Source organism: Athene cunicularia (genome assembly GCF_003259725.1).
Source record: "Athene cunicularia isolate RWA chromosome 7 unlocalized genomic scaffold, athCun1 chr7_part2, whole genome shotgun sequence".
NCBI lineage: Eukaryota > Metazoa > Chordata > Aves > Strigiformes > Strigidae > Athene > Athene cunicularia.
This window is the reverse complement of record NW_020799108.1, coordinates 342,776-358,136: the sequence shown is the minus strand read 5'-3', so window position 1 is coordinate 358,136 and position 15,361 is coordinate 342,776. Positions and strand designations below refer to the sequence as shown.

Here is a 15,361-nt window from a genome sequence, read left to right as displayed (position 1 = left end):
TGTATTTAATTGCAGTTCTGTTAATACATAAACTTCCTTTATTTCCCTGCTGCTTTTATTGTTGTTAATGTCTGGGAGTATAAGTCTAATGACATGGATGCACCTCTTTTTCGGAACCATACGCTAGTTTATCCTGGACTATTGTAGTATTTAGTTAAGATTTTTCATTAAATTTAACTGTACTTCTTTTCAAATACATTGCCTTAAATCTGCAAGTTCCATTGGTATGATCTTATTCTCAAACTACTGATCTGAAGATCAACCCAGCTTAAGGCATTAGTTATCTTACTTTCCAGGTGCTTTAGTATGATAAGTAACAGTAAAATAAGAATGTCTATATATTATATAAAATCTAAAATGTAATTATTAAAAATCTTAATTCTTGAAAAATGCTGATAGTTGAATTGTTAGTAATTTCAAAACTTCTGGAAGAAGCTGATCCTTAGCCTGATTTCCTTTGTGTTGAAAAGGACTGTGTGCTTACAGCTTTTTCTTAATCCAAGGGGTAATAAGTAAGCCTTACCTACAGGGCATAGTTTCTTAAACTGTTTGGCTATCGCTTTATGACCTGTATGATCCTGGAAATAATTTTGACAGTCCATCAGTTTACAGGATGTTTATTTGGTACATAGATACACAAGTTATCTTATATGGCTTGTAAATTAGATATTCAAAATACAAATAATATATTTAACACTAGAGATGCATAGATCACAAATTGAAAAGCAATCTGAGGTAGGTTCCTTGGGAGTCTTCAAAAGGTGTTGAAGAAAGAAAATATTAGTGTTACCAGTAGTCTTGAGTTTGAGGTCCATACTCCCACTAGAAACTGGACTTTGACATTTTTTAAGTCAGAAGTGTTGATTTGTGTACTTGTTTATATTCTGCTACTGTCTGGCCATTTTACAGTGATCAAAGTTTTTACAAATTACATAGTGGCTTTGACCTGGTTTTCACACATTGTAGGAGCCTCAGAAGACTACAACCCAAAAAAACCCCACCCTGCTTCTGAACACTCTATAATTAGGATATAAAGCTTCAATAGACAAGGTCTTGCTTCTTCAGTGGCTTTAATTTCTGTAACATACAGTGCCATTGGCATCAATGTAATGCCTGAAGATACAGAGCATCAGGAAATGTATGTATAGGTGCAAAATCTGGATATTGAGTTAAACTTTCGGAAGACCCATTAGTGGAAGCAGTTTTCCTCTTTGATTCCCTGCAGTTAATAATGTAGATTACATATTTAAATTGAAAACAGTTTCTAAATAGTTCTGTAGATGTGAATGAACTAGTTGTTTTGGCTGACCTGTGACATCTGCAAAAGCAGTGCAAATGTATAAAATGCAAGGCACAAATTTCACATAATTCAAATTTCGCATTGATTTAAACCAGCCTATGTTCTCTGCTCGGTAAACCAAGTGCTGGCACTGTTAGTTTTGTATTTTAAGAAGCTACATTAGCTTACAGGGTGGAGGTGTCTCATGATTGCTTCAGCTTGTGCATGCAGTGGATGGAACAGAGCCCTGTGGCTGGCAAGGGAGAGGAGGTGGAAATTACATCGCTTCCAGCTAGGGAGGGGAGAAGGAGACCTCTTGGAGGCGGCCTGTGGGGCAGCTTCAAAATTGCAGTCTTAGCTGAATGCAAATCTTAAAGAAAAGGAATAGCAAAAAATAAGGGAAGAAATGGGGGGGGGGAGTAGTAGCTGTAAAAAGGAACCCATGATCAGAAGGGAGTGAGAAAACTAGAGTTGCTCTACCTCTTCCATCTGCAGTGAAAGAGCCTTTGTGTGAAGCTGAGAGAATACAGAGTGGGCAGAGTGTGCTTGTTTTTTAAGATGATAAAGCTGGGGAAAAAGTCAAATCTGATTTTTCTGTCTTTCCTAGTTTACCCTTTAGCATCTTTAAATGTATGAGGATACTTGCCAAGTTGGATTGAGCCATGGTCTGTCTAAACCATTATCCTTTTTGGATAAGAGCTAGTAGGAAATGTTTAGGGAGAGCTGTAAGAAATGCAGTGTATTTCAAGGGAACTTTCTACTTCTGTCTTAGCAGTTTGGGGAAGTGCCTCTTTTTCCATGATACAATAATGAATATAAGATCTTTACAAAAGATTGTTCATTATCTGTATGGAATCTCAGATATTTTCAGAGTGGTTTACTTCATGATTGGGTAGCTATACATACTTTTTTAACTAAGATGAATAGTCCCTTGTTGAGCATTGTATGAAAACTGTTGACCAACACAGTATATAAATTGCCTGTAAAACTGGGAAACAAATTCATTGCATTCTTTAAAGCAAGTGATGGACTAAACGCAGGCTCTTCCTGACATAAGCATCACCAGAAGTGTTATCACTGGAAGTACAGAAATGAGTTAACTAACCTTTAAAGCTATAAATGAAGCTAGAATTCCCATGTGAACTTGTCACATCTCTGAAGAAATAATTAAATCATTTTAAAGTTTTTTAATTTTTAATCTGGAAGGCGGTTACTCTAGACCTAACCTCAAGTTGTTTAGATAACACTAGCAACAATGTCTTCGTGGGCAACTCTGTTTTAATGCGTGTGGTTATTCAAGATAGCCTCCTAGAAATCGTTGTCATATTTAATTAAAATGTTAAAATATTTAATTACTGTAAACCACAGGGGATGCCAATGTTATAATTGCATTTAAGATGAGGAAGAAAAGTAATTTGTTTTTCAAGTCTTGCTGACATTCTTAGCAGTGGCATCAGCACTTCACCCTTTTTATTGTTTAAAAACTGATTAACTGCAGCATTACTGTAGAACAGGATAATATAAAAAGTTAATATGCATTTTAATATATCACACTAACACGGTGTGACAGTGTTGAAAGGAATGCCTTTAAACACATCTAAGTTTGATACATTGCTGCCTCATTATTTGGAGAAGATATTTTTTTTCTCATTCAGCATGGTTGGCTTTTATTTGTTTTGAGTTTTTATGATGAGCAAAATGTTTTGTTTTGGAATACATTCTTGGAAGAATGGCACAAGTGGGAGAGTGAAATCGTATGTGTTACAGTAAACTGGTGTGAGATACAAAGAGGACAAAATGCTTGAAAGTATTCAGCATTTTTTATGGGAGTGTTATTATTAGTTTAAGGAGAAATTAAACTAATTGTGAAAGATACATGACTGACAGCCAAAAACCTGTTTGGGAATCTCTTAAATTGGTTTATGCTATAGAGTTAGTCTTATGAGAAAATAATAATAAAAATTAATGAGAAAAAACTGCAGTCCTGTTTAAGTGCTGTGTATTTCATGGCTCTTAATTTACATAAAAATGTTTGCTTCACTCATCTTAATGTTTCGAAATAAACCCTAAACCAGTTCTCATAATTGCATTACAATCTGTAACCTACAGCGTAGGTCAGAGGAATCAGTTTGTTTTTAAACTTGTGTATGCTTATTTGCCTAGATCGCTGCTCTCAGCTGGTGAAAGGCTCTGGTCCTAGAGGCCATGTACAAAGCAGAATCACCTCTGTGTGTTTCCCCCTGGTTCTTAGTTTGCTGTGTGTGAAGAAATAGGAGGAGGTAGCTGCCAGAGGGCAGTTCAGTAATGATCTTGGGGTGATGGTGTGTTGGGGAACGAGGAGAAAGGGAGCCAGACAACCTGGATGGCCGGACCCAAAGAGTGGTGGTGAACGGAGTTAAATCCAGTTGTCAGCCAGTCATGAGTGGTGTCCCCCAGGGCTGAGTGTTGGGGCCACTCCTGTTTAACATCTTTATTGATGATCTAGACAAGGGATCGAGTGCACCCTCAGTCAGTTTGCAGATGACACCCAGTTGGGTGGGAGTGTTGATCTGCTCGAGGGTCGGGAGGCTCTGCAGAGAGATCTGGACAGGCTGGAGCGAGGGCTGAGGCCAACTGGAGGAGTTTCACTAAGGGCAAATGCCGGGGGCTGCCCTTGGGCCACAACAACCCCCAGCAGCGCTACAGGCTTGGGGAAGAGTGGCTGGAGAGCTGCCAGTCAGAGAGGGACCTGGGGGGCATGATTGACAGTGGCTGAACAGGAGCCAGCAGTGTGGCCAAGGCCAATGGCATCCTGGCTTGTGTCAGCAATAGCGTGGCCAGCGGGGACAGGGAAGGGATTTCACCTCTGCACTCGGCACTGGTGAGGCCACCCCTCGATTCCTGTGTTCAGTTTTGGGCCCCTCACTACAAAAAGGCCATTGAATGACTCGAGCGTGTCCAGAGAAGGGCAACGGAGCTGGTGCAGGGTCTGGAGCACAGGTCTGCTGGGGAGAGGCTGAGGGAACTGGGGGGGTTTAGTCTGGAGAAGAGGAGGCTGAGGGGAGACCTCATCGCCCTCTACAGCTCCCTGAAAGGAGGGTGCAGAGAGCTGGGGATGAGTCTCTTTAACCAAGTAACGAGAGATGGGACAAGAGGGAATGGCGTCAAGTTGCAGCAGGGAAGTTTTAGACTGGATATTAGGAAGTATTTCTTTGCAGAAGGGGTTGTTGGGCGTTGAAATGGGCTGCTCAGGGCAATGGTGGAGTCCCCATCCCTGGAGGTGTTCAGGAGTTGGGTTGACATAGTGCTGAGGGAACTGGTGTAGTTGGGAACTGTTAGTGTTGGGTTGATGGTTGGACTGGATGATCTTCAAGGTCTTTTCCGACCTAGACGATTCTGTGATTCTGTACTTCACAAATACTGGGGCTAACTGTTAGATAGGGTATTGGTGGAAGGAGAGCCTCTCCTGTAGGCCTGCCATAGCTGGTGGTTGCATCCATGTCCACCATGGTCAGGGGGAAAAATGGAAGGTAGTCTGGGGGGGAGGCAAGGCGATGCATAAGAATTTTGGGGAGGCTAGTCTAGCTAGGCTTTCTCTGCACCTTCCTAGCCAAGAAGGAGAGATGCTTTTGTAGAGAGTGATTCAGAACATGAGTCTAAACCAGCTTCTTTACAACAGTTCCTCTCACTCTCTCGGTTATAGAGGAAGTCCAGGCATACTGGCTTCCCAAGGTTGAGTTTAGACATTCTGAATGTCACTCTGAGGCTCTGGTGAAGCAGTGGCGGTGAAGCACTGCCTTCTGCTTGTGTAAGGTAAGCAGAGCTTGTCATGAAAATTGTCTCAATAATTGAAAGAACCTGGTATATACCAAAATCTACAGATATTTCTGGTTTTGGAAATCTGCTGCTAAGTATGCAGGTTGTATCGTGAGTTACCAAATGGCTTGTCTGTAAGCTGTTTTGGCATTTGGCAGTTGCGAAGAATCTTCATTCTTATAAATGCAGGGTGCTATTTTAAAAAAAAATCTCCAATAAATTAAACCAAAACCACAAAATCTCTAAAAACTTTCCTTTTTAATCTTATACCTCCTTTTGGCACTGTGGTAAAGTCAGTTTGTAAATTATTTTTTACATGTTTTGGTTACATGTACAGTGTGTTAGCTCATAAATTTTAGCTTGAGCAGCAGAAGAAATTTGAATGGGTAAAGTTAATATTAGTGTCCCAGATAATTTATGAAACCTGAGAAATTCGGAAAACTACTTGCGTTGCCAATGAAGTTTTATGTAAATGCTCTTCTTTCAAAGCTCGCGTCCGTGTAAGGCTTTCTTCAATATTTTTGCACTTAGTAATGGTGGCTTCTTGCTGCTACAGTGAGTTTACCTGGAGAATTTTTTTTTATCTTAAACCAGAAAGAACTGTGCAATATGATACTTGACTGCTGTGCTCAGCAAAGAACATATGAGAAATTCTTCGGTTTGCTGGCAGGGGTGAGTTCCAATTTCAGATTGTGCACTTTATGGTAGATAACTTCATTGATTTACTTTTCTGTGTGTCAAACTTAAGTTTTAATGGACAAATTCATGGACAATAAATAAGTGACAAAGGAATGATACTAAAAAGAGGTAACAGTATTCTGAGTTACCAGAAAATTTCCTGCTGAAGATTAATTTTGGAGACTCTTTTTACCACTGCATTCAAAGCTGCTTATTAGTAGGTTTTATTTAGAGCACAACACTAAGTACCTACTGTCCCAGGGTTGTGGGTGGGGTTTTTGTTTGTTTTTCAGTAAACAGCTAGCTCTTTAACTAATTGCTAATTTAGTTGCCATTATTTCTTAGTTACTAAGTTTTCTGTATCTATGATATTGACAGATCTGATAGTTAAGGTAGAATACTTGTCTTCTCAAGGGAGCAAGTTATGCTGAAAGGTAGTGGGTTTGTCGATTTTGTATTTCTTGTCCTGTATTTGAGGAAATATTTCTGCTGACAGTCAGTTACAAAGCACTAATCATATGAATGTACCCATTCAGTAGAATATGAATGTTAATTTCCATGTTCTTTGGAATGTTTATGTTCAAAATGTCTTACTGCTGTGTTCCCTGCTGCTATTTTAAATAGTCATTCAATGATGTCATGAAGAAAAGTTACATTTGTTGGCGTTACATCAGGTGAAAATACTGGATGTACAGAAGTAAAAGCACTTACTGGATAATTTGTTGTAGTTCAAAACTGATAATTAGTACTTTGCAATGCAGATGAGTATCTTCTTCTGACAAACTGATGAAAGCAATAAAATTTACCCATTTGAAGGTATTTTCTTCTCCTCCAAGGGTTATTTAAAAAGAAAACCTTGTGGTAAATGTTTGCACCATTAGGTCACTTACATGTAGGTTATTTGCATATTCAATATTTTGTTTAATCCTGTTGTTTAAATTGTACAATGTTTTCTCAGCGTTTCTGCATGTTAAAAAAAGAATATATGGAGTCCTTTGAAGCTATTTTCAAAGAACAATATGATACCATTCATCGTTTGGAAACGAACAAACTGAGAAATGTTGCCAAGATGTTTGCTCATCTACTGTACACGGATTCGATTCCATGGAGTGTAAGTAAAAAAGGATATTGTCCTAGATTTCCTTTTCAATAATTTATCTCCGGTATTCAGAAATAATATACAATACATTAGTTTTCGTATTTATTCTGCAGTTTGGAACTCCTTGTATTTGTAGCGAAAAGGATTATTTTAAGTATCTTCTGAGACATTGTTGAACAACTCTGTGTTGCTCCATCTCCTCTTTTTGCTCCTTGTGCATCCTTATCCTCCTTCTCTCATTCTTAAGTAGTGGTTTAAGCTTTTATTTTATTGAGCTCAGCTGGAATTGGTTTATTAAAATGTACTTTTTTTAGAATTTTGAACTTTTAATCAGCAATGTAAATAGCAGTACTGTCTCTAAAAAAACAAGCCTAAAGAAACCTTTAAAATTATATATTAGAAGTTTTATGGTTGTCAAAAATTTTAAAATACTGCCTTTCTGTGATTTAGTGCCAAATAAATAAATAAAGGCAGTCTTGCATTCTGAGATATAATAGTATAACAATAAAAATGAAGAAATAAATATCAAGGTAACTTCTTACTGTTTTATTCTTGTTTCACAGCCTAGTCTAATTGTCACACTTCAGGCACACAGAAGTCAGTCCAAATATTTTGCTCCATTAGACCTTAAGTCAGAAATCTTTAACTTCCCAGTAGTTCATACACCTGATTTTCTTTTATGGAGCTTTCCTGGATAAAATAAATCCTTAAAGAATTAGTAGCGTAAATATGATCAGAAACTGCTCCCATACGGTAGAAAGGAATTTCTGAAGAAGAAAATCTCAACTAGGAATTACAGAGTTTATGTTCCTGGGGAAGGAAAAATAAAATCTTTATTAGTTATTGCAGGAGGACAGAAGTTTTTTAAGATAAATAAAATAATTTGTTTAAACTAAAGGGTTTTTTCTAAATATTTGCAGGTCCTTGAATGTATAATACTGAGTGAAGAAACTACCACATCCTCCAGTAGAATTTTTGTCAAAATATTCTTTCAGGAACTCAGTGAATATATGGGACTTCCTAATCTAAATACACGGTTAAAAGATGAGTAAGTTGAAATTTCATTTTAAAAACTGTAAATGTAATTAGTTTCTTTATCTGAAAAAGTACAGCTAAATATTCTGTTTTCAAGTTCAACTAAGTGTAGTTCTGTAGCTGCTGTACTTCAAGAATAAGTGCATGTATCAATTTAGTCATTGCAATGAGTGAGCAATTAAGCCGAGTGTGTTACCATCCATTTGTGTTCAGATATGTGCATGCCTGTTTGCAAGATGTATCTTACATTTTTTTTCTCAATGACATTCAGCTTGTTATACGAATTTTCCAAGTGCAAGTCCATTTTTATATATTCTCAGCTATATATCAGTGTAGTGTTACTGTGGCATCTTTTTCTGACAAAACTTAGAAAAAGCACATAAATACTAATAACAGTTTTTCAAGGCTTAGTTGCTTATCCTTAAGTGTAGTGTAAATAGCACATTCTTTTAAGCCTGCCAGTGATTTAATGCATTGCATTCTGGCAGCGTTCCTCTCGGTTTCTTAAGCTGTTTCCTGTAAATTGGGATTTCTTCTATGTATGATGAAGAATTTAGTAGATGCTCTAGCTCATGTAAACTTCAACTTGAAACTAAACTTAGGTCCCTGTTTGAGATTTAAGCATAGATACCTAGATCTTTGATCTTCTTGGACAACAAGTATTATACTCTGCTATCACAGGCTAATGCAACTTCACAAGTCTCTTCAGGGCTTCACAAAATCAGGCTTTCTGTTGTCCTGATTTGATACTATATATGTAATTCTTCTGTGGAAGAAGTTTATGTTTTCATAAAAGGGCAATTGTTTAAATAGCATTTTGATCAGATACATCACAGATACCAACAAAGTTTTGAAAAACAAATTAAGAGAAAATTTTTGCTGTCCTGTGGAGACCCATACAGCTTCTTTTTCAGTTTATTAATGTCAGTGAGAATTAGTGCTAAACTGGCATGGTGTTTAATTTAGATGTTTGTTTCCATCAGAACATTGCAGCCTTTCTTTGAGGGATTAATGCCTCGGGATAACCCAAGAAACACTCGCTTTGCCATCAATTTCTTCACTTCTATTGGCCTTGGAGGACTAACGTGAGGAACACTTTTCTGATTTGATACAAAAAAAAAAAAAAAAAAAAAGTGAAAGCAAGGTTTGTTTTTTTTTTTTGTTAATTAGGGATGAATTACGGGAGCATCTTAAAAATGCACCAAAGATGATAATGACACAGAAACAAGATGTTGAGTCATCAGATTCCTCTTCATCTTCAGAGACAGACTCTTCATCAGATTCTGACAGCAGCAGTAGTAGTAGCTCAGAGTCATCCAGCAGCAGTGACTCCTCATCTAGCAGTGACAACAGCAGTGACTCAGGTATTTAAACTATAACTATTTACTACTTTTTTTATTTACTTCTATACACCTATTTCTGTTTCTGTGTATGTTTGTTTTTAGGAAAAACTAGCTAGACTGTGATAGTTTCTCTGCGTTAAAAACTAATCATTTTTTTTTTAAACTTACAAGTTTTAAAATATTAAATGTTGTTCATGGAAATTCTTTTGGGAGTTTAGAAAAACTGTGTTCCATTTCTAAGAGTCTGAGGAACATTTCTGTAGATTACTTTTTCACACAGTTAATACCTGTTGCACAGTACTATCACTTCATCCCACAGTTTAGTGGAGGATGGAGGGATTAGGGTGATTCCCTATTAATACCTATGTGGGATGCTGACTGGTGAACTGTAGAGGCTAATGCCTACAACTCTTTTTTTTTTTTTTTTTGCTTGGCTTCATTGAGTGAGCTTTATACTACTTGTGTCCTTCCCTGTGAATATGTGATAACTTCATGGGTTGGAAACTACATGGTTCAGTTCTAGCACTGTGTTTAAATTTTATTCTCCTTCCGGGTCTCCATTTCTAATTCCTCTTCCTCAGGAAGAGTGTGTGTGGTGATACAGGGAAGGTTCTTGTCTATAGAAAAATCTCCAAGGAAAAATCAGCTTTTGCTGACAACTTAGTATTTTATAGTTATGCGTTATAATTAGTGTTTAGCATCTTACACCATCCTGCTGATGTAGAACCTTCTATTTGATGTGAAGTGTCATAAACATTGCTTAATCTATAAAGTACATGCTAGTATGAGTTAATGTGTGCAGTCTCCCCCATTGTATATAATGTGGGCAGATGATAACACAGCATGACTTTCTATAATACAGAAGCTTGCTGATTCAAAGATAATTTGATTTATTACACACCTTTGAAATAAAAACGTTGATTAATAAAATAAAAGCAGTGTGAACTGCTCATACTTTGGAAATGCTTTTTTGTTCTCCATTGCAATTTTACTGTACAAAGTCTGGTTTGTGTGTCATCACATTAATGACTACAAAGCACTAGAGGAAGGCACAGTTAAACAGGGTCAGAGAGGTGTTGGTTCAGCAAAGAGCCAGATGGCTCCTGCATAGACAGCTGCAGCTCTGCTGAGCTGCTTGATAGGAGACAGAGAGGTAAGTCCTTAGTGACAAACCAACTGAGTCTGCAGTCTGCTAGTATGATGAACACTTTATTTTTGTAAGCTTAGGACCTTCCCTTTTACTACTTGGCCTTCCTCCATTCAGGAACACATTCACGAAAACTTGCATTTTTATATCTTTGTAGCCTGGTTTCACTTTTTTTTTTCCCTCCTGATTCTTGTGTACTTAAATACAGTGGCCAGAATACTAATTGGAGGTAACTATATTCTTTAATGGTCAGCTTGGTTGAGGTACAGTACTGGTTATAACTCCCAAGTCTTCCTGTGTGTGCAGTGTTTTAAGTCTTTAAAATAACTTGGTAGAGTTGAAAGGCATTTTTCAGAGGAATGTGCTATAATGTTTCAGTGTTTTAACAGTGCAGTGTATAAGAGAAAACAGGAAACCTGCTGATGAGAAATCAACCATACAGCTAAATTAAAAATTACTGTCTTACTGACAAAGTATGGAACTTTACCAGCTAGCTCAGCTCAACACTGCTCTGGAGAGGTCATTCCAACCAAAACAGGTCCAGCAGAGGATGAAATCAAAGCAGCTTGTATCTTTGTATCTACTTTCTCAGGTCTTTTTCTGTATTCTGGTGGATGTAAAATAATAGGGAAAACACTGTTTAGAGAACTTTTAATTCGTTAAAATTTATCTGAATTGATCCATTATCACATTTTATCAGAACACCAGGGAGCCTTTAGTTCAGACATGAGACTAGCCAGCTCCTGTAAAATTCAGATATTTGATGTACTGTTGAATCAGTGTCTGTGATATTTTCAAAAGGTGATTAGAAACAGCAGATACAATATTATAGTTTATACAGTAATGAATGCTTATTCTTAAATGGCTGCTAGTGATGAATATGGTCAACTGAAGTCTAGAGGTTCCTTATAAAGAGCAAACAGGAAGAGTAAGGCCTCTTCTACTGGGATGAGCACTACTGTGAATTTAGAAATACAGAGGTTAGTCTTAATCTTGAATTGTTGACAAAGCTGTGGCTGTTTCTTCTGAAAGTGAGCCAGAGGGCCATTGTTATGTTGCTGCAGTACCACTGTCTCAAGCCATCTCAGCATGACTCTAGTTTCACCATAGGATAGTGTTGAAGATTTTTTTTCCCTCTCTCCTGTTTTTAATCTCCTTTAATTGATAAGCTTTTCCAGGAAGTAGTTGAAAAACTAAAGGATTTTAAGAGACTGGATGGTCTGGGAAGGGTGATCTTTCCTAAAAGAATTACTTGTGAGAGTGCTTTGATGTATGACTTTACAGCCTATGCCTAGTCCTTTTGTATCAAGTTAGCAAGAGGATGATGGGTAGAATTTATCAAAGATCAGGCAACAGTTGCAGGTAGATAAGGGATAAAAGCCCTGCTGATGGATACTCCTGAGTGGCAGCCACATCTGTACAAATCTGAGTTGTTCCCTCTTAAACAATTAACAGGGGGTGGGGGAAGTTATTGGAGTTTTGTCAGCAGATAGAATTTTAAATCTTCAAATATGGAAGCATATCTTACATAACTAAAAAATTCTTGGATCAACAGGTTTGCAGATTCCCATTTAGTAACTTGCTCTGCTTTAATACTGATGACTGCTTAGTAATGTTTTGCATTCAAGTGCAGGTTTGTTATGTTTTTGGTAAGTTGAGGAAGAAGTTTCTTATTGAACTGCATCGTGTTCTGAATACCTGTATAGACATTATAAATGGGATGAAATGCAGAGGGATATTCCCTAATTTCTTATTTGTATGCTTTTAAGGTTTTAGGCTGATGCATTGTGACCTTGCTTTTTGTTAACATGAGGTACTTGTGTTAATAACAGTGGAGTTACTGAGAAATGTTGAAGCTTAGAGGAAAAATAGAGTACTCTTGGGCTTGATAGTCTGTTCACACTTCTATGGAGAATTTCTCTTTATGTGAAATAAAAAGCCTGTAATGCAGACAGACATTTAAAATCAGTACCTGCTCAATTAACAAATGCGTGAATTTTCCCCCATTGCATGACACAGTTGGGTGTGGGGGGAACAATAAAATCAAAGCTCATTATTTTGAAACCTTTGTCCAGATACATACCCACAAAAGTTTTCCAACAGAAAATATCTCTGTAACTTTCTATGTTGTTAAACAAGTTAAGCATAATAAATTAAAATGCAACCTTATTTCCATATTTTTTTATAATTTCAGATGTTCCTAAAGCCAAAAGAAGGAGAATGCAAAAGAAAAATAGAGAATCTGATAAAGTTTCCAGGAAAAAACAAGAAAGAAAAAGGAAATCACTGGAAAAGAAAATGGGAAGGAGGCAGCAAGAGGAAAGGAGTGATACTGAGAGCAAAACAGAAAGAAATCATCGAAATTTGAGAGAATCGCACAGAAGAGATGATGTATCAAAATATCATCACAGAGGCGAGTCCAATGACAGAGACACTTACCATGGTGGCAAGGATAGGAACCATGAAAGAAGTAAGGATCTAGTAAATAAGCACGGTAATTCAAAACCAAAGAAAGCAGAGAGAAGGGCTTCTTTGTCTGATGATGAAAATTACAGACACTGGAGCAAAGATAATGGACATCGCAACAGAAAAAGAGAGAGATCAAGATCTGGAGAGAGAGGCCATAATAATTCAAGTCCAAGAGAGGAGGAACAAGAAGACAGATACAGAAATGGTTCAGAGAAACACCGAGAGAAGTACAACCGTTATTCTGACCAGTACAGAGAATCAAGAAAGAACGAGGACAGACGAAGGGAGAATTCCCCACACAGACGAAAATAATACCTAACCAGAGTTTGACATAAATGTGCATTTCTGAGCTGTTAAAACTGTATTTTAAAATCTCTTACTGAACTTTCGTTAAAAACACCTTTTGTACAAAGTGATAGTTTGCATTTGCAAATTTTATCAGACTTTTTCAGACTTTCAGTACCACTTTTTTATAATTATTACATTGAGCATTTCTGTTAAATTCTTCCTTCATAAAGATGAAGCAGTTTATTTTGTGAATAAACCTGTTAAAGATCTCAGCAAAATGGGTGGTTTGTCACTTAGTTTCGAGTATTTGTAACTTTATAATCTAAAAACCATGGAGGTTTAACTGTGCTTGTAAGTTGAAAGTCAGATGCAGAGGCTAGGGTGATAAACGCAAAAATTTCAGATTGCAATCTAAAATGCTACATGAGAAGGCTTTATAAAAATTTTCAAACCAGCATGAGTGCTTCAGGCATTCTGTAGTTGTTTATTCTTTTATCTTTTAATAAACATGGAAGCAAGTTTGACCAAAATTTTCAGGATAATACTCCAGCTGATTTTTTTTTTTCTTTCTTCAAGAGTTAAAAATTGGAAAAGCAATATTGCTGTTTTAAATGTCACATTTGAAAGTGTGTCAACTTGTTCTGTTACTTTTCACAATGTTTTTTAATATTGCAACATCCTGAGCTAGTTACACTTGTGGGAAAAAATTAGGTTGTTTTTTTCAACTATGAGTTTGATTTTAAAGTCATAGATTGCAACTCTAGCCCTACAAAGGAAGTGTTTAATAAGGAACATCTTTCCAGTATATAAAAAAAATAATAAAACAAAATAGATGTTTCAAATCTTTTTTAGTTTTGAACTACATGGCTTGAAGTGCTTAAGCTTATTGGAGGCAAAGTTTGGGGAAAAAAAAAACAAAACACCCTATCAATTGCTGCAGCAGTTTATATTACAAATTGTTCTACCTGGAGTCATTTGAAGCAACTAGCTCAACATTCATTGTATGAGTAATGAATCAAAATCATCTGGTTAAGGCACTGGATCTCATTAGTACCTAAAGAAAATTTTGCAAGTCTTTCAGCTGGAAATAGGGAGTAGTATGGACATGGTCAGTAGGAAAGACACAGGTGATAGCTGTATATTATGCAATTGTTGATGCTATAAGACCACTTTTTTTTTTTCTTTTTTTTTTTTTTTTTTTGTACTTTGTGGAATGAACACAGTTGCTGGATATATGACATCTTACACATTTCATGTGTAAATCATATTTCATCTTTGTATAAAACGTAGAAATGTATTTGAGCTGTTTTAGAACAGAAAATAGAACAATTCCTAAGGAAATACATCAGTTTTGCCTAAATCTTGTCACAACATTTTTCTAAGAAAAATGTCACATTTTTAAAATGTTTTCTGTATTTAACAGAATTTATTTCTGCAAGCTTTCATGTAATAAAACATTTTCAGTCAAAAACATTTTCATGGAAAATAAATTCATATTGCAGAGAAAAAAATAAGATTTCTATCTTATACCACACAGCTAAAAATGCTTTAGTGGCATCATGAGGTATATCTTTAAACGCTGGTGGTTTTTAGTCCCACGCACTTCTCATTTTCAAAATGATTTGTGCATTTTGACAGTATATGTTAATTCCAGGAGAACTTAATTTGAAAGAATGTTTTTTTTAAAAAGAATTCTGCTGATACTTGTTATGCTGCTTAGATAGCTCTCTACAAACATTACTGGAAATGATCTGTACTTCATAATGGTTTAATTCTACAAACTTAATTTATCTAGAGTAACGCTTCCCTTACTGTGTTATGGGTTTAATAGCATAAATTTTATTAACCCATAGCTTTTGAGATATGTTGTTCAAGTTAAAAAGCTTCTTAATTACATCTTTAATAAATGGAAATACATTAATAAATGTGAAAATGAAACATTAAAAAAATGAAGTGTTTGATCTCAGACATGGTGAGCAGGAAATGCCATCTTAAACATCTCCAGTTCTTTGTGTTATTTCATCCTAGCTGATAAAAATACTGTGCTCTTTGATAGTGAAAAAGGGAGAGGGTGAGATTAGGAATTGAGCTGCGGTCTTAGCTGCATACACAGTTCCTCAGTGTGTGGGGTTTTTTTTTTTATTTCCAGAAATATTAATAGATACGTAATAGAATGACCTATTAAAAACAGCTGTTATTTTTAGCATTACTACTATGAGCAGGTTAGC

At 36.4% G+C, this 15,361-nt stretch overlaps 1 protein-coding gene across 1 annotated transcript in view; it reads left to right on the top strand.

Moving 5' to 3' along the window:
• CWC22 (CWC22 spliceosome associated protein homolog) overlaps positions 1-14,034 on the top strand; it is a 32,751-nt gene extending 18,717 nt beyond the window's left edge. Inside the window, exons 15-20 of the mRNA XM_026853276.1 lie at positions 5,669-5,746; positions 6,711-6,863; positions 7,772-7,899; positions 8,870-8,971; positions 9,057-9,250; positions 12,571-14,034. Of these exons, the coding sequence (XP_026709077.1) occupies positions 5,669-5,746; positions 6,711-6,863; positions 7,772-7,899; positions 8,870-8,971; positions 9,057-9,250; positions 12,571-13,157 (1,242 nt within the window). The 3' untranslated portion in view covers positions 13,158-14,034. The remainder of the gene's footprint in view (positions 1-5,668; positions 5,747-6,710; positions 6,864-7,771; positions 7,900-8,869; positions 8,972-9,056; positions 9,251-12,570) is intronic.
• Positions 14,035-15,361: the final 1,327 nt, after the last annotated feature.